At 32.7% G+C, this 27,194-nt stretch overlaps 1 protein-coding gene across 1 annotated transcript in view; it reads right to left on the bottom strand.

The window, feature by feature from the left end:
- LOC108777217 (hemicentin-1) overlaps nt 1-27,194 on the bottom strand; it is a 128,629-nt gene that overhangs the window by 74,917 nt on the left and 26,518 nt on the right. Inside the window, exon 2 of the mRNA XM_018544048.1 lies at nt 18,693-18,868. Within this exon, the coding sequence (XP_018399550.1) occupies nt 18,693-18,868 (176 nt within the window). The remainder of the gene's footprint in view (nt 1-18,692; nt 18,869-27,194) is intronic.

Here is a 27,194-nt window from a genome sequence, read left to right as displayed (position 1 = left end):
CTCTCTCTCTCAGTATACCATCGCAGCTTCCGCCAAAAGTTAAAATAATAATAATAATTAAAAAATTGTTAAATTTTATATGCAATGGTAAATAAATTATCATTAAATTTTTTCGCAAATTCTGCTAGCAAGAATAATAAAAGAACACATTGACTCGGATAAAGAGAGCTGTGCCCTGAATATTAATCGACAAAAAAATAAAACCTATGAAAAAGGGAATATCCTTGTCTCTGCGTTTATGCAAATTGACTCTCTCTGACAATGTCCGCAGGTAAAATGTGAACCGCCTCGAAAACGTACGCCGTGTCCAATGCCCTCTCATATTATTCCCCACTTTTTTACATCGTTTTACTTTTTCTACTCTTCACGCCCTTTCCCACGTTCTTCTACTTCTTTCTCTTGTTTCTCATTGAGTCACTAAAATCAGTCTTCGTTCCATTGAACACCCTCGAAAAAAGCATCGAGACTCATTCGACAATTTTCCACTCTGAAAAGATCTTTCTCAGAGAAAAAAAGAAAAATTATAGAATGTCTCATTCATTTTAGCTTTTATATAGCAAATATGAATGTATTTATAGACATCTCTATGTAAACATCGATGTATTTTGATAAATTATTGAAATAACTACGACAGTATTATAACTATCGTATACATCCGATTACCTCTTAACTTTTTTTTTCTTGAAATCGATATATCTAAAATATTACTATTTTTTTTTTTATATTTAATATCGTATGTATAATTTGATTTCTTCCAAAGAAATGTTTTTAAAATTCTGTTCTCTTGTTTCATTGCATATAAATAATGCAATAATTAATCCATATTTCAATTCAGTGAATTTATATTTTAATAATATGTTAATGCCTTTACGTCACGTCATACACTAAAATTTTATTATCCTTACATTTAATACCTGATGAGATATCAAATATTAAATATTTTAATTCATAAATATTCTAAAAATTAAATTATAATGCATTTTAAAAATGCAAACAGGCACCTATATGATTGAATCATGGAAGCTAATATTCGGTTACTTTAATTAATATTCCGTCACATTCCATTTCACGCTGGATGCAAACTCTCAAGCATAATATCAATACGCTTTAGTGCATATTTATGTAACAGTGTTTCGCGCCAGTAATGGCAGAACGAAGCTTTCGACCTAATTAATTAATTTCCACGTTAGCGTCGATGCTGGTTTAAATCCGATCGCCAAAACGGTAGGCTTACGAGTACGTTAAAATATGGAAAATTGTAAAGTCGCATCCATTGAAATCGCACTGCAAATACGTTTAAATGAGGTAAATTTAATTATCCCCAAGCGTCACGTATCACTTGCCGTACAAACTCAATATATGTGCTGACAGAATTCGAGAATACACACACACATACATGACGATTTTATTAAAAGAAATATAGAAACTGAAAAAAATATCGTGCTACTATAACGAAGTAAATTGTTTGTTGCATAAATGTAAATATTATTATATCGTCGAATACAGTATATTCTGATATAATTAAATGATTTTTAACATATTAATTATTTCAACAAATAAATACACATACATTCTAGATTTAAAACTTTCTTCTAACCAAGCAGCAGTCAAGTTACAAAATATCATGCGAATACTAGTAATGTACGAGAGATGCGGTTTTTATAATTATGTTTTATAATTATTCCGAAATGAAAGTATGTAAAGTAAATCTCATAGTTCGCGTATGACGCGTGAATTACGCGAAACGTAAATTGCAGTTGCTTGCAAATTCTACAAACATAGTTAAGTGGATTCACTAAATCTCTGGGTGTGATAGGACAAACTTACCGCACAATTCGAGGCTTGTTAGCACGTATAACGCGGTGTCGTTTCGCGCGAAGTGAGGGATCGCGCACATTCGTCCGCCCAACTAACTCGCGATGGATGTTTTTAATTTTAAACGCGACGCGTTTGTTGCCCGTGTCTGTTATTTTCATAAGCGACTTTTAAAACGTATGCCGCGCACCGACCACAGTTGTCATATTTTTATTCGTAATCCGACATTGCGTCTGTTTTTCGGACGTTAATTACAGCAGGATGCGGACTGTCTGTCGGTGACGCTGTTGTGCGTAACGACCGCTCGTAAAAAAAAATCCACGGCACGCTTTCCCCCGGTTGCCAACGCGTTGTTTTACCTCCACAATTTGAGTCCTCTTTGCTGTATTTTTCTTCCTAGCGATATTTGCGATAGGCAATCGCGCAAACTCTACATATCCTATAATATTTCACCAGTCCATGCTCTAATAACGAATTAAGTAACGATCCTTTTTTCCGTATTTTATTGACTGTGCGACACAAATTCTCATTAGTTATTTTCGTTGTCAATTAATTGAATATATTTTGGAAATACAGACAAATGTAAATTCTTGCTAAAATCAATTATATCATAAAACTAAATTTTCATCAACGAAAATCCAATAAATCAACACCTGACGTTCTTAATTAAGAATGAGAGTTTTATTCGTGTTTTGTAATAAAATATGTTAATTGTAATATTTATTTTTCTGTATTATTAGTAGCGATTTGATATATTCTTTCTGTACGTATCTGTTAAATGCTTTAATATATATTTTAACGTTTGTCACAGCAGAAATATAGAATAAAATAATCAATTTTTCATATACTATTTTTCAATCTGCTGTTGTAAATCAATTATCAAACATTTAACTTTCAAGTTTCGTTGTGCGAGCTATCTTTCGTTAACTTATCGTTAAAATGCAAATGTTATTAATTAAATTACACAAGTATAAAATCATCAGATAATAACACGATATTGACGCCGCCAATTACATTAATAACATCGTTCGTTAAAATTCTCCAATACTTTAGCGTATTCATTTCCTAAATGGAAAGCACCAATCACGGATGCATCAAAATATTGCTTTCCAAAGTCGAACAGTAATTTGAGACTTGTTTCAATAAAATAAACATTATAATCATGAATATTTGTAATCATAATTCTCTAACATGCTACAAAAGTTGCAAACAAAATGACATAATCAATTACACGGTTAATAACGATTCTAAAAAGTTGTCAACTTCTTTTCAACCCTAATCGTTATTGCACACCTGCCGATTCGCACGAACCATTCTATCGTCTTTGCAGGGATTTATTTGGTGCTTATATATATATGCGCGGCCGGGTTGAGGCTGACGTGACCATTTCTAAAAGGCGGGAACTTCTTTTCAGAAGCGCCGCTTCTGAGTAACCGGACAGTTCCACATCTCGCGATAAAAGTTTCGTAAACGACGTTGGCAAACGGAAAGAAACTCCACGTTGCATTTCCACTAGCCAGTTTCGGCGTCGACTTCGGTGTACCGGGGAGTTGTTACTGGCGTAGTTTGCGAGCAGTGCTTTCCCTATCGTTTGCAGCTGCGGCGAGAGGGACAACCTAGCTATTGTACATCCTTGGGGGCAATATGTAGCACTTCACGTGAAGTGGAGATATGGGGATAATAATTTACGCATGTCATTGCGGTACAGGTGCTATAATGCTAAAAACGACAAAAGGGAATATCTTATATGTAAGTCTCATAAAGAAATACATAACGGATCTTTCACAGACTATTTAAAATACTAAAAATTCAACATTTATTTAAAAATATTAATTTTTATAATAAATTCTGTTAACTTTCTTTCTTGTGACATTTGCAATATCGTTGTGACTGATGCAATATCGTTCGTTAAAATTTCATAAAATATGAGCTATCAAATCAATGTTTAATAATAATTGATTAGGTATTTCCAATAAAATGAATGATTGACTATGGATGAATTTAAAATCAATGTCCCTACCTATGATTAATTAAATAAGCAGGTTTAAACACTAAAGCTACTATTTGTCTCGTTTGATGTATGTATTTATGTTTTATAATTACTTTTTCTCTTAATTGATATGAAATTGTATTTCGCGCGCGTGAAAGTACTTTTAAAAATATATCTTCAGAAATATATTAATATTTCGATGAAAAAAATTAAATCAAAATTACATTAGTTTACAAATTTTTGTGCAACTAAAATTATTTAAATTAAAAAACAACTCACAATTAGAAGTATTGAGCGTTTAATTTTTGTTTTTTACATGACTTTCTCGGTTCCAATTATTAAAGTTTAGCAGAAATCGACCATAGCACATTCTCATTTCAATACACTTGATAACGTTTCTCCATAATCATCAAATCCTAATCACAAATTTACCTTGCTCATCATTTTCGCACCCAAATTATTTAGATTTAATTAATTAGAAGAAAATTGCTATATGTATACTTTAAAAATTGATATGCTATATTATCTTAAATATGTTAAAATTGATGTGCTATCTTTTAGAAATTTGACTTTATACAATTTTTCTGTGTGTGTGTGTGTGTGGGGGGGGGGGGGGTTGGGGGGGGGGGGGGGGGATAGCAAATAAACTTAGCGTTCTAAAATACGTTAAAAGAAGTTACTTCTTTTTCTTAAAACTAAAAATTATAATGCATGCGCACATTGTTAGAGTACTTAAATTATTATCAAGGACATATCTATATGTGAAAGCGAAGTCAATCGGTTGTCACATGCAAATACGGTATCTATTTTAACGCTAAGGGCGATGATTCCTTTGTTCGTGTAATTATACGGAAATTACCGAATTGTATAATCAATCGCTAATTTAATGCTCGTAGCATAATTTCGCAGTCGACTTGTATATTGTAATAAAGCTGCAGATGCATTGTTCCAGAATCTTCGCTCGTTTTGAGCAACAAAATTCGTAGCTACATTTCTACACAAACGTGTGTCCTTCCGATCTATCCTCGCGTTTTTCTACTTCGCGTGCATTTCGCGTATATAGCAGCACGTGAAAAGTAAAAAGTTTCTTCTAAACGCAAAGTGATCTTTCACCTTTGAAATAGCTGGCAACATTCCATCCATGCCACCCACCTACACTTACTTCACTTTCTCTCTCCTTCCCCCTCCCTTTTTTACCCTCTTGCATCTCTGTTCTCTTTCTTTTCTCCACCGAAGCGACACAATGGAAAAGGGAACATTTGTTTAGAAAACGCTCTGGCAGTCTACTGTAATCTTAATGAAAAAAGCTCTTTTTCTCTGGAACGCTTGAAAGACTGTTCGTAATTAAAATCCCCGCTGAATTTTTTAAGAGTACTTAAGAATTAGCTATTCAGATGCAGCGCAGTATAATGAACATGTTGTTGTACAATTGTTACGCTTTTTTTATCTGTCCGCAGCAGCTATCGCCAGTAAGATAATGTTCAAAATTAGTATTAATTATTATCACGATGAAATGTAAATATAATTATTACCTAAGTGTAACAATTTATAAGAGAAATATATTTAACAACTAAATATATATAGAATAAAAATTATAATGCATCCAACACAGGAACTTTGATATTTCAACGATTACGTTCAACCATGTGTAAATATTAACAGTTTGATAACAGTTTAACTATCAATCATTATTACATTGCTTTCACACACCGTTATTAAACGCGGCGATTTGCTGCAACTATCTTCTGTTGCAATTATATCAACGATATTTACGATGTATCGTATATTTTCGCTCATCGTGGCCTCGGGTTATGTTAATACGCGAATGTTACTAATATCGTCTCGCGTTGTACTATGAAAAAAAACCTTCATATATCCGCGGCACATAAACCGTAAACACATCAAACCATACATCAAGAGCGCGCAGCAGTTTCTGTTGATACAGTTCCGAGGGAATACGGGCAATTATTCAAGCACGTAATGTTTCATGAAAGCGCCGAAACATTTTCAATTTTATTTCGTAATAATCTCAGGGGAAACGATAAACGATATCTCGCACAAATGTAAATTTATTACGCCTCTGCATAATACCATTCATATGAATTGCACTAATTTACAGTCAATAATATTCAGATATATACCAGACCCCCTCTCCCCTTTTCACAAATTTCCTCTCTACAGTAATCGTCATTAATTGGTAGCAATACAAATGATTTATTCAGTTTGACATCGTTAGATCATACCATTTAAATGTTGACAATATATAGAAGTCTCTGAAAGAAAGCATTGTGAAATTTTATCTGTACAACCTATTTAATGTAAATAGTTGAATTAGCTTATAAATACTGTAGAGTCTAAAAACTGCCAAATACTTCGATAAGCAGCAAATCAAGTTAATTTTTTAAGGGACATCCATTATTCTTTCTCTCTTTATACACTGTGTCAAAAATGATCTATCACAACAGCAGTACCACTCAAAAGATATGTATAACTTAATCAGAATAGAATGAGATAACCACCGGATGTGTCAGCCACTTTACCTTTTTCTCTTATATTCACTGACCTACACACGTCGCGCCCGGTTTTTCGAAACGATCGCGTTCCCTTATCTCACAATCCATGAATAATGCACGTCCGGAATTCGCGCTTGTCCAATTTATGCTGTGGAAATGCTGCCCCGAGGATTCGAGCCTTACACCCAGAAAATCGATCTCACAGGAGCGAGTCCGCGTTTTTTCGCTTCGATCCATCATACTGCGAGACGTTTGACGTGAGTGCGAGGTTAACAAATCACGATTTTACAGAAAATTTCACGTCGCATTGCATCACAGAAATAATAGCGATAGAATTTAATGAAAATGTTGCATTGTCTAATATTCAATTATGATAATAATTATCATTTATATACGTCTTCTTAAAAAACGACGTTCCCTCATTAATAGCTGATTATTGTGATAAATATTTTTATATGCTTTGGTGGTCAAGTTCTCAGTAATATTTCATTTTTATCAAATATATAATACAGGTATTAAACAATATAATATTAGAATGCAAACAAAATATAAGCTCGTCGAACTTTATGAACATAAATATTGAGGAATCTCCTTCCGATCATTTATCATGTCGCGGATGTTTTGGACCGTCAAGAAGGTGGACGAATTACGAAATACTTTTGGGGGATTCTATACCAAGACTTTGACGTGCCTGATTTTATGCTGATGGTGGACATTAGCATTGGAACCATTAATTCAGACAATTTCTGGTGACAGATAATGTTCAAAACACTCAAAGTTAAGACGTACGATCACATGCGTCTTAAACATTGGATGATAAAAGTAGCTGTCATAAAAAAAATATAAATTTCTTGAACTTCAAATTTTAAGTTCTTTTCATTACTGTCCGATTTGTCATAAAAAAAACACGTGGTGAAAATATTACAAGCTAAAGTAAGCAGTGGAAGCATAAAAAGTGCCTTCTTCCGTTAAAGTACTAATGTTTTAAAAAATTAACAAATTATCGACCCAACTTGTAATACCAACTTGTTTATGTTTTTAATATATGATTAATATTGCATACCAATTGAGACAAAACGTAATAGATGAAAATTTCGTATAATTAATTACTTAATCAGTTTTAATTTACATGGAATATCTTTCAATTCTTCTCACTCAACGCATTAATTATCATAAAACTTCATATAATAATTAAATATACGCTCATTAAAAGTTCAACAATAAAAAGACTAAAAGTAAATAATATTCTAGAATAAGTAAAAAATGTATTGAAAGCAAGCTGAACAAACAAACAAGCGCATTATTAAACAAAATTTGGTTTATTATGTATTCAAGTTTATTTTTTATTTTGTCAAGAAAAGATCTTTCACGTGCGAGATTACATTAAATCCGTTCCTTATGATCACGTTTTGAAAAGCATATTTTCTCGCTTAAAGTCGTATTATCGGAAAACGGAACTTTAGTGGCAAGAAAGTAGATTTATCCTTCGCAATGATCGTTTTGACTCTTAATAGGAAATGTAATAGGAAATAGAGGGGCCTAGTATGGCGGTGGCACAAAGCGAACGTTTATTACATTTGGGCAGCACTTTACGTTGCATTATCTTATCTCAACGTTCCTTGGATTCTCCCCACACAGAAGAAACGCGAATAGTAGCTTTCATAACTCATCTTCGCTGGAATAAGTAAAGGTTATGATTCGTGGAAAACTAAATTATGGAATACGAATACAGTGAGAATACTTTACACAGCTACGATCGTTTGCTGCTAACTTGACTTACATTCGACATCTCGACTCTTCCGATATTTCCGCTTGAAGGAATCGTAAACTGATATTTCGATGAAAATCAAATGATATCCTTGCAAAGAGAAGGTAATACATTTTACTCTTTATATAGAATTGACTACTGACCTATACATTTTGCGACAATCTAAAACTATATTCATTTTTAAGCATTATTTGAATAATTATGCTCTATTCTGTAGGAATTGATAACTTGTGAATTTAGTACAAATATTGTTACAGTATAAATGGGTAAATATTATTTTCTTTTAACGATTCGATCTCTTGATTAAATGTTGATTGACAAGAACCAGGTTTTAAAAAATAAATGTTCCGATTAGTATTAAAGTATTCGTATTTAATCATTGTCTGATTACTACGTTTGATTCTGTAGGAATTTGTAGCCGATAAATAAATCAGTAGGTACGAATTATTACATCATTTTATAGTAACACAAACTAATAAAATAAATAATGAGGTATTTGAAACATTTAACGAGAAGAATTAAACGCTGCAACATATCTAATTACTTAATTATATTCAGTTTTTGAAATAAATAATTATTTGAGGATAAATTTAACAACATTTTAATTTAAACAAGAATTAAAGATAAAGTGTCATCCGATAAGTAGCAATTGGCATACCTCCTTTCATATTCTTTCCTAAATGCTCATTTTTAAATGCTCGTAGTTTAACTAATGAGATCCGGAAAATAATGACGTTCAGCAATCAGTTTCTTCATTTATAAGTTTCTCAAGAATTTAACTGATAATCTGACCGTAATGAAGAGATGTTACAAATTTCATTAAAATCCCTTTTTCTGTTTAAGGAGCAATTCGAGTTTTACTAAAATAAATGCGACTAATCTTTCGCAATTATTTTCTTCTTAAACTCTATTTGATTTTCCGACTTAACTCGAGAAAACTTGCCGTAATCGACGCGTTTCCGCTGACCGTCGCCGCACGTAAATCGATATTTAATTAAAGGTGGATCGTAGGGAAAAAAGAAAACAGATAAGTGGAAGGAAGAAAAATGTGGAAAAGATTGGATAAATCTGGTGAACGTGAACTAAAAATGCATCCGGCCGTGCCCCGAGAAAATGCACGTCGAGCAATTCTATATCCCAACTATTAAAGAAATCTATATATTCGTCCATTTCCAATAAAATCTATAAAATATCTGTTAGATACAAGTACGTTTTCGAAATATTGCACATTGAACCACGTTTGATATACCATCAATCTTCAGTTTTAAATTTTTACAGTTAGATGACAACGGTATGGAACAAAATTTCTTTTTTTTATCAAAGTGGATGTAGTTTTTGTTATTAGTTACACGCGTGAAAAAGGAATAATAAACTAAATAATTCTTTATTAAAAACCTCAATTTATTACGACATATATGTTTAAAAGTGAAATGATTAATAATAAAGTATAGCAATATATTTTTAAAAACGTAACATTTTATCATAATTTTACACGTGCATGATTAAAATATATAGCATAGCTTGATAATTTAATAAAAAAACTTTTAATTAATTATATAATGAAGGTATGATACGTAATATATATGCATTATATATAATATATATGTAATATATAATATATGTAATATAAAATATATATGTAAAATACATATATACATATATGTATATATATATATATATCATAAAAATGGAAAGTTTAAACCATGTTCAAAAAAGGATAATCAAAAATTTAAAGTTTTTTATCTAATAATAACATTTTACCATGAAAAGTAACTGATATATTATTAATAAACGTGCCAGTAAAAAGTGAACATACATAAAGTGTATGCAACTTTCGGCCAATTTTCGAATCGCCTCCGTCTTCCGCTGTCTCCATCGCGCAGATCAAATACTGTCGCTCGAGCATCGTGCGACCTGTTCAGTCCTATGATTATTGCGAAGAATATTACTAATTGTTTTTGCGTACTTAATATTAATAATTGTTTTAGTTTAGAAGATATAAATAACAATTTTATTTTCTTAACAGAATAACAAGAAATATTCACATTCGGTCATCCAATCATTTGTCGAGTGATTTAGTCTCTCTGATCATCTCCTCATCTTTTTGATATTTTAATTTCTTCTTTTGATTAGTTTAATTTTTTAACAAAACCGTTATTGACATATTTTTGGAAATTCTGCGTCATAATTGCATGTGTGTGAGGTGGGCCAAAATACAAGACCGAAACATGAATTTTTCGTATGTTAATCTGACAATGTTCTAGTGTTGTTCATGTCTTTATTAATATATGTGCTATTGAACATTCTTAATACATTTTATATAAAAGTCGTTAGTATTGTATATAAGTTATTATTATATATATCATTAAAGCTATTCATAGTCAGATGGATTATGTACTTAAGGCATTTATAAAGTTAACCTTAGACGCTCAATGACCACTAATGTGTAATACGTAGAGCATATAAAGGTAAAGTTAAGAAAGCCTGAAATATTAGGCCCAACTATGAAAATGGTTATATATGACTAACAGCTATATAACGTCATGCGTTATTTTAATTTTACATATTTCCTACATTTTTTTATAATATATATTTAATCTTGCTTTGACATACTTGTCTGATACTTTTTTATCACATTCAGTGATAGATGTTAGCAGGGCTGGGCACATTTCAAATACGAGCGTAAAAAGAACTTTGTACTATATTTTCATTTTAATTACAATTACCATATATTTTTTGAAATATGAGACTGTCGTATGTAAAAATTTAAGTTACTATCATTTTTGTCAAGAAGTTTGCTCTTTTTGATTGAACTTTTGCACTAGTTCATCTTTTTTCCTTTCTTTTCACGTAGAGAGAAAAGGATGAAACATTTAACTGCTGCAAAATTTGAGCCATTAAAACAGACTTATAAATTATCAGAAGTTAATAAAGGAATTTTTCCTGTATATTATTTCAAATATTAGGAACAAATTAGTTCGGTACGTTTTTTATATTCAAGAATGCATTTATTTCAAAACAAAATGAACGAACAGATTAATTATAAAGTATTGTTCATCGCTGGCTAATATTTTTTCCCATCTCTCAGGCAATTTTCGAATTCCGTCTCGAACAAATGACTCGTCTTTGGAGGCGATCATCTTTTGGAAAACAGACCGAACTAATTTGTACTCCCAATAAATCTATCAAATTTGAATTTAAATAAATTCCCTTACTGCACATTAATTCAAAATCAGTATTCCAAATAAATCTTTTGGAAGTATTTTGTGTCTACATCCAAAAAAAGTATTTTATATTTGTGAAATATAAAATTTAGAAATATTGTTGTATTTTGTACTTAAAATCGATAAAATTAAGAGTATTTTGTATTTTGTAAATCAATACACAGATTGTCAGTATTCCGTATTTTGTATTTCAATTATTATTTTGATGTATTTTGCCTGGCTCTGACTGTCAGCATAATATAATTTTATTGCACTAATAAGAAGATTATTTCATTCTATGATTTAAGGTGGATAAATGTCAACGTAAACTTGTACAAATATATTTAGAACGTGTTAACGAAGGTAGTAAAGGAATATTAGAATAAAGTAAAACGAAAGTTACCTCTGAAGACATTTAAAGTTGATCCTTAAAAGATTGAATCGACAGGAGAGAAAAAAATAACGACACAAAAAATGTACCCCAACAGCACGGTAATACTTACCGGGACATCAAGTTCAAATCTGCATAATACACACGAACATATCGAAATAAGACGACACAAAAGCATTACATGTGATAAAGGGTTTAAGTGTAAATCAGTACCGATTTACTTTTAAATCATTTGTCACGTGTTTTACATTTATGCTGTCTTATTTCGATATGTTCGTGTGTATTATTTGACATGTAACGTTCATTATCGTAATGCGTTGATATTATGTGGCATTGTAGGCTTACTTTTTGACTGCAATGCGACCGTAATATTTATTACCTTTTACTAGACTCATCAGTAAGGCATTACAGTGGGAGTCTGCCTCAGGCGCCTGGAAGTGTCTTAGAGCGAGGTGATATATGAATAGATCTCACATATCTCGAGTACATGCGAGAATTGGCGCGAGTCTCTTCCTTTGAGTCTTTTCCTTTTTGGACCTCTGGTGGCGGGCCGCCACACATACATTGTAAATATATTTATTTTCTGTTTGCAAGAAAATCTTTGTTACCGGATCTTAAGTTACGACTCTGTAAATGTGGCAATAGAAATCCTTATCACACGGATTTATGAGAGAGAATTTTAAAGAAAATTATTTTAAAGAGCTTTATTGAAAATTAGAATTTTGCGTACCAAACCGAAATTAGAATATTTATAAAAAAATTATTTGTACCTTTGTAATATTTTTATTTGTTTCCATATTTTTGTTATATGCAATAATAATAATAATTTATATTATTATGCTTAACGTATAGGGTATCCAGAAATTAAATGTCAAAATTTCTGCAGTGTGTAGGGGAAATAAACTAAAAAAGAAATCCTTATAAGAATATATTTGTTTATGCTGCGTTTTGGAGAAGATCATAATAACAAGGACGTTGTCATTTCTTTCTTTGACGTATCGTCTTGGCTATCCCGACAACAATTGAAACTTCTAATCGAAGCAGCAGTGCACTAAATATTACAACGTCAGTGTTTGATGAATAGACGGATAGATGATGAACTTCATTTCATGCAAGAGGCTAAAATTTTAAATAATATCTACAATAAGCACAAATGGTTAAATAAAGCATAAATATGTTATAAATGATTGCAAATATAATTGACTCTATTCTGTTTTTTGCGACTTTCTCCAAATTAAAGATTCTTACTAAACCTTCTTCTTAAATTTTCGATCCTTTACAAGATGCCGAAGTTTTGACACATAAATTTTATACTCGATAAAAAAATTATTTATTTTTTAGATCAATTATTTTAAACATAATGCCATTATGAACGAAGCGCGATTGACAATGAGATAGATGATCAAATACAATTGTATTTATACTCTTTGTAAGAGTAATAATACAACACGTCGAAAGAAGTTAAGAATACAGATGTAATTTTTATACGAGATATAATTAAATGGATAGGAGATTTCCAGTGGTTAAGTAATTTTTATACGAGGTACTCTAATGGATGCTGTCATATATAATGGATATATCATCCTTATAAGCGCATATTATTTCATATTATGTAGCCTTTAACCCATTAGTCGAAACCAGATTGATATTGATTGACTTTTCAAACCGTTTTGATCGAGTACAACTTTTATTAATTTTCAAAGAAAACCGACATTTTAACAGCGCTTCAACGAAGAAGTCAATCTGTTTTTTCGAAGATTTAGTAAAAGAAAATCTATAAACTATCATGTCAACCTCATAAAAATCAACCGATTTCAAAACGAATTGCGAACTCAGGATTTATTAGGCATGTTTTAGGATTTAGTTGTATCCTGTTAGGAAAATTACTTACTTGAGTGATGATTTTATAATATCAAATAATACATTTTCTTGCACTATTAATGGATAATTTATATGTTTAATTTAAATATTATTTAGAGTTTCTGTTATACGATTTTACTTTAATATTATACGGATGTTAAAAACTATTTTAGCGATATTGACTGCTAGAACATTTTTGTTACTAGATTATGAATACACATTTCAGTAATATAAAAATGACTATCACAATGTGTGTAATCGTAATATTTGGCGATATTATGGAAAAAGTACGAAAGATATTACATGAATGGACGTATAACATTCACAGAATGGTTTCCCAATTTTAAAAAGTATAAGATATTACCCCGTTACAAAAAATAACTTGTTTCAACTTTTGACAAAATGTTTATGTGACATTCTAGGATCATTTCACGCCTATAGGGATTGACGTGTAACGTTGATAAAACGTTTAAAATATGAAACATTTGAACTCTCTCTTTCTTAGTGTTTATTTCTTTTATAACTTTAATTTAAATAATTCTTGCATTCACGTCATCGTTTTTTTAATGTAGTACTCTCTCGGAAATTAAAGGCTACATAACTTTCTTGAAAATAAAGTGGATTGTATTTAAAGACGAGAGCAATTAGAAACGTGAGCAATTAGAAGTTGTACTTCTATATGTTTCGTATATACACAGTTCATGAAAATGTTACGATTTTTTTTATTGGGTTAAAATTAACAATGATATTTTATTTAGAAACGATTGCAATGATGAAACAAGTAACTGACATTATGAAAAAATGTCATACAATTTTTAAACTTCTGATTAAGAATAAATGAAATCGTGAGAGTGATTCATTTTTGGTAAACATTTGTCAATCCATTTTGTGAATCGTTCGATGATAGCAATGAGTTGCGTTAGGCTGCGTCAATCTGTGTTCGTTTTTTCTACTTATGCTGGCGATCATAAATATATATGCAGTCAACAGTTTTCTATCACTGTTCAAAATAGAAAGTGGTAGTATCGTTACCGAAACCACGAATGGTTTAATATTGAGTGATATTATCGCAAGTGTACGATATTAAAAATATGTACCGTACTCGCGTGTATAGCGCTGGAAACAATATTTTTGCTTCTTTTGTATTTGATAGATGCTTAAACCTATCTGACAGGAAATGCGTAACAGAGCATAAGCATAACTTATGATCGCTGGACCAATGCGATAGGCTCTCCTGATTAGGTGCCGTGGCAGAGGTACGTAACGTTATCATAAAATTTATTAAGCACTGTGATCCAGCTTCGACCGTAAATGGCTTTCTTCTTCTAGTTTATTATTGTTTATCAATTGTATGGTCTTAAAAATATTCTAGTATTTGTTAAATTACGTCAGCCTGAAAAAAGATGTTATTCTCCTTCTTTAGATAAATATTGCGAAGAATATTACTACGTCGACCCGTCATCAGAGGTCTATAGATATTCGCAAAAATTCTCGCAAGTGCTGAGATATGCGTATATCTGTATATATATAGAATCTCGATTTAATAATTTAAACAGGCGTCTAAGGTAGGTTTCCATTACAATGTCTTACTGATGAGTCCAGTAGTGGAAACCAGGACGAAAGGTGATATTCTTCGCAATCTTATTTTTCACAGATTTAGATTTATCTTTACTTCAACGTTACATCGTTAAAATTTAATATATGTCTTTCAACATATTATTAAGATCCAATAAGATGCTATAAGCATAAAAAATTGTTAGATTGCTTGTCAATTTAACTAAGTGATATTACTGCGGTAGTAAGTATGTATGCGTCAATGCTGAAAAACTATCAGCGTCGCGATTTATGGGGGGACTACATACGCAGTATATAAAATTCACACAATTATAATAAGCACTGTGATCCAGCTTCGACCGTAAATGGCTTTCTTCTTCTAGTTTATTATCATAAAATTTATGTTTGTAAATCACACGTAATCTGTTGTTCCAAATTATTACGCTATTTTTTATTATCACGTGTTAATGTAATTAAGTTAAACATACGTATTACAAATAATTACCTTACATTGTGTGTCTTTTTATGTGAATTTAATTTTAAAAGACTGAATCATATAATTTCAAGGAAAGGAACTTATAAACGTATGATTTCTGAAATTATTTGGCTAAATTACACAATATTGTTATGAAACATCGTGACGTAACTTTTTTTGACATTGTTTTCAAAATCCATACTGCTTCATGAAAGATATGTGAAATAATGCTTTCAACGGGTGAGCGTAAATATGAAATGTACATTAAATGTATAGAATCATATTAAATTATTGAGTGTGTAGAAAAAGAAATACCAGTACAAAGTGAACATTCATAAATTGTTTGTAACTTTCCGCCGATTTTCGAATCGCCTTCGCCTTCCGCTGTTCCCCTCACCTCACTTCACCACGCTCGGTCCAAATGGCGCACGATGCTCGAGCGACATTTAATCTGCGCAAGGTAAAGTGACACTACCGCGTCTCCTGATATACAAATATATGTAAAATTAAAATATATGTCTCTTAATTTATGTCTTAATATATGTCTTAATTTAATATATGTCTCAATATATGTAAAGCCTAAATAGAAACGAAATATATATTTAAGTATTATTGATTCTTGTTTAAATAAATGTAAAAATATTTTAAGTATTACTATTTAAATGACTAAAATAAATTAATAAGAATAAATCTTTTAATTGATTTCAGAATACCCATACGTTTTTGCAGTTTTTAAATTGACAGAACTTTTATGTATTTAATAAAAACAAAAAATCCAGGTGGATTATTTTTTCAATATCAATGTTATCAAACATCTTAAAAGCATCAATCGTCGGACAATTATTATTCATCAATTCCAAACATTTCTACCTCGAGTGAAAAAGGCAAAGCGTCGTTACAAAAACCGTATCCATCCACCAGTTGCATACGTTTACTGCCGTTCGCTCGATAACAATAAAGCTTGCATAGAAACAGAAAGAAACCTGTCTAAAGCGAGAGAGGAAATTCGGGAACGCGAAAAAGTGGGTCGTGAAAATTGGATGGGTGTGTCGAAAAATTGCGTTTGTAGAGAAAAATGCATAGCGAACCGTATGACATTCGCTTCCTAGGAATGATTCCCGATTGGTACCAAGTGCCCTTCAATCTAACGGGTGTCTGTGAACCAACCGACTGACGGACACTGAATGCGACCATTGGCTGTGTACGATGATTCTGCATTCTTCGCGGAATGATTGCGACCACCACCTATATGAGTCACAGCTGAGTCGTCCGCAAATTTGCATGCTTCAATCGTTTCATCGACCTTCCTTGTGCATCCCTTGTTACCACAAAACTGTGTTTCCGGCACTCCGGATTGCCAGGCTTTCTCACAGCGGACGCAAGAATTTTCAAAAGATTCTATTTGCGCGTGTTCCGCGAAGCGAAGAATTTAGGTAGGTAAGTTATAAAGCGTTCGTATTTCGATGTAAATGCTTTAGGAATCTCCTCTCCTTTCCATTTACATTCTACCCACGCTACGAATTTGCAATTTTCTCGCTTGCCGTTTACTTCAATTATAATTATATAATTATATATTATACATACATACAAAAAGATGAAAATATCTCTTTTCATACTTTGTTTCACGCCAGAAATGATTGAAAAATATACCTGCGTCATTCTTCATGATTCGCATTACTCCGTATCCACAAAATCTAATGAATTTGGATCCACGTTCACTAAATTCACATAAAACACTAAAAACTTTGACGATACAATAGATAACTAGAATGCGGTGAGAGCTGAAAAGCGAGACCGGTCGCTGAAGAAAAGTTACGCTACGATGATCATACGTCTTCGTTAAATCTATGCCGTGCTTAGTCAACGCCGCGAGATACGCATCGGAGAGATTTCGCCTTTGAAGGAAGCACACTGACGTCTGTGTCGCCATGACTCCTCATGATGTATCGTCACAGACACGCCATTTCCTACGCGCTACGACACCCACCCTCACATCCTATATTCCCGTGTGTGGAACACGCTCTAATCGCGGCCGCGATATTTATTGGTGGCCCCTTATTACGGAAGCGACAATTTGTCATGCCGCTGTATTAATTACATAGCCTCCCTTATGCAGATAAGGGTGCTGGAAACAACCTGTTTGAATCGAAGCCGTCTCCGATAAATTTTCAGATTAATTGCCGTCGAGCTAGTCAGTGCCAGTTTGCAATTAATAATGATACAACCCATGTACAACCTTTGTTAACCCTTCTCTTCGCGGACTGGAGCTTTCTACAAAGTAACTTATGGAAGGTCTATCTAAAAAATTTCGAGGTCAATGAATTTGATTCTATATACCTCAGAATTCTAAAATTTAAATTAAAAAAATAATCTTGAAAAAATATTTTAAAAATTTGACTATCGTGAAATTCGCTGCCCTGAAAATATCGAATTTTGTAAAGGTAATAACCTTCAATGTGTAGGTTGGATCTAGTATCACAGGGTTTATAATTAGAGTTTGAAAGTCAGTTTAAATGAACTATTTGCGTGGCACTGATGAGCTTCAACTAAAATGAAACTGAAAACTTAATAATACTTCACAATTAGAAGAAATTTTCTAAAACTATAAATTTTATAGTGATCAAATTTTTCTTTTTTTCGAATTTTTGTTCGAAATATTAGACTATTTTTTAAATTTTTTATTTCTGACTTCAGATTCGTATAAAGCATTATTAAATTACCCCATAAACCAAGTTTCAAAAAAATCAAACAAGCAATTCATAAAATGAAAGGGGAAAATCCCAAATGAGGTCATTTCAGTTCACAAAGAGTTAATTGTCCAGGAAGCTTTGTATATTCCGAGTAACATAAAACAAATTCGCATTTCAAATAGCTTCATGTTTATATTATATCTGCATAAACACAGCTAAACGTATAATCTTTAAAGGTTTAAATTATTCCAGCGTACTTGATATTATAAATTATAACCGAACAATGCTATGAATAATCGTGTATGAAGTATTATAAGCATTGAATAAAATATATTATGTAAAATTTTATTAAATTAATGATTATAAAAGAATTCTTGTGTATATATAGTGTTTATAATAAAATGTCATAGTAAAATTAGAAGAAAAGACTTACTACTTTGTCGCCCAAATTTCGCACGCGGCACGGTAGATATGCGGTTTGTCCTACAAATGCACTGACATTCGCCGCTGTCGGCTCGAAAACGGGCAGATCCTCCATCAAATTATTACTGGCATCGTTTACATGCCGCTGTGCATTTTCGTTGGATGTCACGCGTACGTGTGCTGATGCTGGAAAGAGAATAACGACATGACTTTCGATGATGACATACATGTTTCTCAATATAATCTTGTACATCCCGTTGTTACATAAAATTAACTTTTATTTATGTCGCACTTTTATTTGTAATTTCGATGCTATGTTAGTGTATTCATTATTTAAAAAATACAAAGGATATTAAAAAAGCTTGCATATTTTTGATATTTTCTTTCATTCCAAATCTGTTCTTTGTGGCTAAACTAGTTGTATAGTCGTTGTACGTAAAATGAAACAGATATATATTTTAAATTTTACAAAAGATAGGAAGTTTTAGTACAATCCAACGTAGCGACAAAGAACAAGTCTTCATAGAACGATAATTAAGGATTATTAACCTTTTATCTGTAATCATATTCTTTCCGTCTGCAATCTAATTGCTACTGTTCTAGGTTTTCAAAAAGTATGGGAAAATTTATGGTTACTTTGCGATATTCCTATTACATTATCAAATAGATTTTTACAAGATACGTTAGAAGGAAAAACCAAACTCCGCCCTCTTTCATTTCAGAAAAATTTGTTTGTGCCAAAAGAAGACTCAGATTGCACGAAGGATTAAATTATTCCTCAAAAGTCATACAAGATGCTAATCTCTTAAGTGCAAAAGATTGCGCAAAATTTTTACCATTTCGATTGAAAGAAGTTTATCTCTTTAATATATTTACATTGTAATCACTTGTGCAATGTATCTACTTTATGCTGTCGCAAAGAAGCGCATGAAATATGTTCCTCTCCATGAAACTTATACGTGCGAATTTTGGACAGGAAACCAGCGTTCGCTGACGTCTCCCACGAGAGCACAACTCTGAATCAGCTACGAGCGCGCGACTGCTGGATGTACTACTTACAAGATACCAGAATCCAAAGTGCGTTATAACTGGCACAAGTAGCGACTGGCGCCGAGCGAGCAAACTCAGCTCATTTCTTAAGCGTAATATACTCTTCGACATTTCGGTAGAATATCTTATAGAACACTGTTATGCACTCTACTTCATTGTATGTGCTCGTTTGTATCTCTTTAAAATTCTGTCTGCCTTCAAGTGCGTCGTGTACTATAAAGAATAAAACATTCTCACTTATACTTTTCTTTATATATTATTGTTTGTGTTGTAAAGAATAATTCAGCTTTCGCAATAATACGCGTCCGTCTTTATGACAAAAAACATACAGCAAACAATGTGATTCATTTCATCGAGAACACACGTTTGTATTAAGAATTTTATTTTCAAAATTTTCGATAAGAGATATAGTTAATGAAAAAAGAGGATAAAAACTAGTTCGCGTTTAATCAATAACATGTTTTTATTAGTTCGCCTGTAGAACTGGTCGAGTTTAATAAAAGAGATTGTTTGAGTATTTGTAAAAAACTTGTTTTGTTAAATTGGAATAGAGGCTTCTATTTGTTTTTATTATGAGCACTTGTATTTACTTGTAAACATTTTCATATACATACCTATAGAGTTCTCTTGATACATAACTACAATTTCACCATGGATGAAAAATACAATTGCTCTATATATTTAAATAAACAAGTCTTTTGTTATTTTTAAAATTGAAAACTTTTTTTACATGTATTTTGTATTGTTTTTCTTTGCGTATCGCTGAATATATAAATCGTATTTTCTAATTTTATACTCGTAGTAATGCAATATTTATACGTACACACTGATTTCAAAACTAAAACTTGAAAATTTGCAATGCAATTCGTGAGGAGATGACGTGCGAATTATGAAGAAAGGACGAGCATTCCTTATGCTTTAATTCACACACGTTTTCGCATCTATTTGCTTCACGTGTGCGAGTGGCACTGGAATAAATTCGAGTCGCATACATTCCTCTCTCTCGCAACCCATCGAATTTATTTCAAATATGCATGTCACGTAGAATAGTGACACGTACTACAGGAGTCGCGCGAAAGCCAAACTTTCAAACGATTTCGATTTTGGGAGATTATAAAGGGCACATATTATTCACACAAATTGTATGGAAAAACCGCAAACATTATTTCACAATCGTGACAATACGATTTACTAGCGCTAGCTTGATTATGTGTGTGATATAAAATACTTATATTATTATTATTAACATTTTTTATTTGAGTCACGTAGATTCAAATATTTTTTGATATATCCCAAGCGAAATTTCCGTACGATATTATGTAACTGTAAAATAATAATGCTTTAAATCCAATATTAAACTTTCAGTATTAAAATTGAGATTTTCTCCTCTATTTAATTATATATGTAACTTTTATTAAGTTAATATAGTCTTAAAATCTCTTTGAAAAATCAATACTCTGACTTATTATGGCCTTCTGGCTTTTTGATATTTCCGTTGGCTGTCTGAACACGTGTTGCATAAAGTCTTCAAAGTTTCCGGATAAACATCATTCAAATGGCTGCCGAGCTATACGGATCGTTCTCTGCTTAGTATACCTTTGGAACAGTTAGTATATTCTCCATCATCATCAATCATCATCAGACCGAACGACGATACTCATTGGCGGTTGACAGGGATTGATCCGAAAGGAAAGTTCGTAATAGAAACTGACTGACTGTGTAAGTCCATTATACAAGAAAGAGAAAACGAAATAAAATAAATGTATATTTAATTTTTATACTCTTTAAAAATTTAACTTACGCATTTAGTTCAATTACAACCTGAGTAGTTTTTATTATTTTATTTAAACCAATCATCAATGTTCTGACAAATTTTTTTATATCAGATATATTCCATTGTACAGTATTTCTGTTTTATCAAACGTTACACAAAATGTTAAAAAAAAGTATTTTTTATTTGTAATTATAATTGCATAGTAAAGTGATTATAATTAAACGATTCGTTATTTGTATAATTATTATTGCTATAACGTTAATAATAATAATTACAGATTCCATTAAAAATATATAAATATAATTGACATCAAAAATGACGATACATTACAATTAAATTAGAAATTATAAATTACTATATATAGTAATTGCAATCTTTTTTCTCAGTGCATATAGAATAAGCAATCATTTTCACATGCCATAATCCGCAAAATAAAAGAACCTTTCTGTAAAGTAAATCGCAAAATTCTGCAAATCTAAATTTTTTTTATTTCAATTCAGTACGATATTGTGCTACCACTATTATCCACTTCTTGCAGAAGCAATGTCCCAATTGAGAATGAAAAAAATACTGCCGTGACCCCAAAAAGACAAACGCTTGTCAATCATCGCGTATCGTCCCCCTTTTGATCCTCGCGAGCATGCAATCTGATAAATTTAATTGGATGAATCTGCGTGCGGTGTGTGTGTGCAAGGGTAAATCCACGTACGGCGAACGCGGGGTGGACTGCGAGGGGCTTGAAACACGGATTGCTATCGAATTATCAAACGAATCTGCCCAGAACAACCCGTTGACATCGTATAACTCGTCGAACTGACCATTTCATATAACCAACGCCCTCTCCGAAAACCCGCGATATCCTCTTTCAATCTCAAAGCATTTGACAGGACGCTTATCACAACTGTGTACAATCTTTTCTATTACAATATTTTCTATTTCTGACGTATTCGAAACTTCTGCTTAAAAATTGAGAACTTAAAATGATTTGTACCGTGTTGAGTATCGAAAAAAACGTAGCAGGAAATAATTTGTAATTGTTTGTTTGTATCTTATGCGGTACTTAATATTTAATTTATTGAATTAAAGACTGAATACGAATTTTTATGTATTTCAGTACATTTTGAACGTTATATGGATCGTTGTTTTATGCACGAATACAATACCAAACATTACGAGAGCATACCAATGAGATTTACAAGTAGGAAGTTAATATTGACGCAGTTTACATGAACATCTTCGCTTGGCTTGCTCGAGAATCGGGAGTAAATATTAGTTTGGTTCCATCACTACTTCTCCCTCCCGCCCCTCTTCAGGTGCGATAACGCCCGTATACATACCCCATCTACTGGCGTTATACAAATGACCAACACTCCACCCCTTTGTGCCTCCACCCCACGGTAAAGTCCTGCCACAGATCCTGATAACTCGAGATTAATTGACAAAAAGCTACCGTCACAAATAAGGATGACATACATTACATGAAAATCGTCCGGTGTCACCATTATCGCGATCTCTACCACTTCCAATGGATCTTCCGATACGGAAATCAAGAGGAAGAAGAAACATTAAATTTACTAAAGCCAAGTGCAATTCCCTTACGAACTCTCCATATTTAAAAACCAAAAAATATGTATCCAAGGATCAGGCAGTAGAGAGTCAGACGTGGTTCTTTGTACGTAATTAATAATTTATTCTTTAAAAATATTGATAAATAATAACTTTAGAGATGAGTCACTACTTATGATTTTTTAGTTGATTTGAGAGATTAACGAAATTAATATTTTATTAGATCGCACATCAGATCGGTAAATTTGATGGGTGACTTTGTTTCAAACATTCGGAGAAGTGAAGAGATTTATAGTTATGCTGAAGATGACTCCAAAGTAGAGTCGAAACGTTCATTATTTTTCAATATTTTTAAAGAATAAATTATTAATTACGTACAAAGAACCACGTCTGACTCTCTACTTCCTGATCCTTGGATACACATTTTTTGGTTATTAAATTTACTTCTAATTCATTCAGAATAAATATTTACATTAAGGGAAGAAAATTATATATATTCTCTTAAAATAATATAGAAAATTACATTTCGCAAAACACAATTTAACAGTATAATTTCATCAATACTATAATTTTTGACTCAACAATATAAGTATAGCATAACACATGTCGTATATAACAGTTATATCGCTAAGTAGAAAATTATAACATTGATGTAATATTATATATTATTATTTCTGGAACGAATTAGGTACGAATACGTTATATGTTATAAAGCTAACAATTTTTTTTTATGTAAAATACATAATCCCCTACGAAATCCCTTCTTTCTTTGTGCCATGTGCAGTATTAAATAAGGAAATTCCGGAACAAACGCGTGAATCGTATCAACATACTCAGGAAACAATTTCCACTCTGGTTTTCCTCAGGCAAATATGTTAGAGTATTTTCACGTCTGATTATGGCCGTCCGTTTCCACTTGTCTCGCGAACTATCACAGGCGCCACCTCTGCAAATGTCCTTGCAACCCCTGTACGAACAGTCACTCCTGCTCTCGTCACTTTTTTATCCCAAGGGTTTTTTTTCGCGCACGAGATTTTCGTAATATTATAAACTCCCCGGGCGCGTAAATGTGCCGTAAACTAAGATTGCCGCTTTCCTCCATCATCATTGTCGTTTCTGTGGTCGGTAATATTTTTCTTCGTAAAATGTCAGAAGGCACACTTCTTTTTAAAAGATCGGAAAAGAACAAAACTGCCCACGTATACGATCTACGTTTTTATCGACACTAAAACCGTCTGGTCACGCCAGACGCATTATATCACACCCGATGATCGTAAATTCGGCCGAGACATCGTCGCGTTAATAATTAAATGAATGCATTCAGACTTTTTATACGTGCCGCCATATTTATGAACCTTATTCCAATTTCAGCTATATCGTAATTTAATGATTAACATCTCAATGCTCAAATAAATACAGATAAAAACAAATGCATTCAAGTGCATGTACGTACGCCATATACGGTATACATTGAGGCTCTTCTCGTTTTTACAGTCAATACTGGAACGAATAGTTAATTATTTTGCAGCCGCATTTTAATGTAAAGCTCGTTCTTTTACATATGCAAAATATATCAAATGGATAAATTATAATTTAATTTAATAATTTGCCAAAAGAGAAATCTTAAATATTTGTAAAATAAATATAATACACATATAAATTTAAATATTTATAAATTTATCTCTATCCTGTCGTTTGGAAAATTTAAATTATCGCTTCATCTCTCAAGCTATATTATTGTGCTATGTAAACGCGAGTGCGCTTATCACTGAGAGAATTAATATAATTTCTTATTGCTTCTGTATTTCATCCGAAGGGCGATAAATTGGGATAAGAAATTGCTGTCTCCCGAGGGACAATACATTTTCGTAAACTCTCGTGTGAAGTCACAATTACTATAGAAGACTAACATAACGTTCCACAAATTGCCACGCGCTAAATCTTCTTGGACTACTTCCTTCCAGATCCCACTTTCCTTACGAAGTTCCTAATTCGCGTGTTCGAGCGACCGACATTTTTATTTCTTGGAAGCATTATCTCGGTTTTCTTGTGGCATATTTCTTCTCGGCGCCCTTCTTTTCTCGGTTTCTTAACGCGGATGACGTGCAGCATTCTGAGATCCGCACGCGCGAGCAAAAACAAATTCTGATCCGACTAACGAATAAAGGATAGCATCCCTAAAATTCGTATCCAGAATACACGTATATTTGCATGTATATATACGTGTAGGTAGAAATCGGTTTCAACATCTGGGATACGAAAAGATTATCTCCAAATTAAGGAATAGTTTTGCAAGGCTTTATATTCAAATTCGAACACTTATAGAAAATGCATTTGGATAATCTGTCAATGCGAACTGAGGCCTGTTTATGTCAAAGTATAGTAGTTACCTAAAAATTATCAAGAAATTTATGAATGAATAGCTTGATAACCCCTTTTATTTTTATAGATAACCATATATTATGAAAATAGGGCTTAAAAAATCAGACAGACACTTGGAAGTTCCATTTTGGACTTACTGTGCTTGTAAGCACCATTTGTCTCGTAACGGGATTCTCGTTTAATATTTGATAAATAACAAGGATGAATTGATACTTACAGCATGTGAGCGTGAAAACGAAACGCACTGTTGATCTAGATAAATAGTGATTACTGATTAATGTGCTCAAATTGTTTCATTTTATTAAATCGTGGCTTATACTTATTGCTCCTGTTGTCTTATAAACGCAGCAATGAGCGAAACAAGTGCTAGTATTTCACATCTGCTGTATCGTAATGCACACATGCAGACGAACGCAAATGCGAGCAATAAGCGGGACGACCTCCATGTTTCATTCAAAATGCACTTAGATAAACACGTACGCAAACGCGCACATTCCACGGAGAACAAATCTCTGTGCCGTACAGTTGGGAAAAAAAGACGAGGGCTGAGGGTACAGAAAACAAGAGGACTGCGTAACTCTGAAATTATCCAGTGACACGTTGACACAGTGGCATACTGCCACAGAGCCCTTCCGCACACCAACACCGCCGCATCGAAGATGCGTCTACGATGTGGCGACTGGCAGCATGACCGCAGTTTACGAGCGCTGCGGCGAAAATATACGATCCTCGCGGTGGTCTAGTGCGACCGTAAACTTTCGTCCTCTATTGTTTCGAGCGGGAAAGGCAGAAAAGGCCGCGGGTGGGAGTCGCCCGGTTCAAGGGATATGCACAGCACGTCCCGACGCGCAAGATTAACGACGAGATTATTTCATAGTTTCGCGGGCAGGCCCGCCGCTGAAATGATGCCGACCTGTTTTGCGAGTTCGACGACGATGTTCGGATTCGGTGGAATTTACGATGTGGCATGACCAACCGGAAATCCAAGCGCAGAATGGGACTTTGATGCAGCTGAAGAATCATGACCGAGGAAAATATAGAAGCAGGGTCGGATTAGACATTTTGAGGCCACTTCGTCGATGAGCCCCATGTATAAAGGGCACTGATTTTTCCGTAAAATGAAAAAGCAATAATAATTCATGTATTCAAGTTTTTTAAAAATATTCGATAATTTATTACATTAACATTATATTACACACAGTTCTGAAAAAATAATCTAGTAGAAAAAAATTGTTATTAATAAATTGTTAATCGAAGACATTAAGAAACATTTTCGTTTCATTTTTTTGTTCGCCGAGCTACGTATATAAAAAACTCACTGTCCTACAGGTATGTGGTTTTGGGGACTTGGGTTTATAAAAATAACTAAATTAACTATGAGGCCCCCTGGGAAGATGAGACCCTGGGCCGGTGCCCAGTCTGGCCCATGCCTAGATCCGATCCTGTATAGAAGAGAACAGAATTAATTTTATTTTTCTCTTTGCCTACGTGATGAGATAAAAGGATTGAGAAGAAACTAATTTGAGTGTAATCGAAAAATTATAGTATTGATAATTGCATGATAAAGAAGAAGATAAAAGTAAAAGTACTTATTTCAAATTTTGTTACAATTTTGTCATCCAAGACAATATACTTTATTAATATAATTAATATGAAATTTGTCATGTATGTTTTACTAGCATGATAACACCATTTTTAATCTGGAAACTTTATGGAGGGAAGGGGAGGGGTAGAAGAGAC

Source organism: Cyphomyrmex costatus, unplaced genomic scaffold (assembly GCF_001594065.2).
Source record: "Cyphomyrmex costatus isolate MS0001 unplaced genomic scaffold, Ccosl1.0 scaffold415, whole genome shotgun sequence".
NCBI classification, from domain to species: domain Eukaryota; kingdom Metazoa; phylum Arthropoda; class Insecta; order Hymenoptera; family Formicidae; genus Cyphomyrmex; species Cyphomyrmex costatus.
This window is presented reverse-complemented; position numbering and strand designations above follow the sequence as displayed.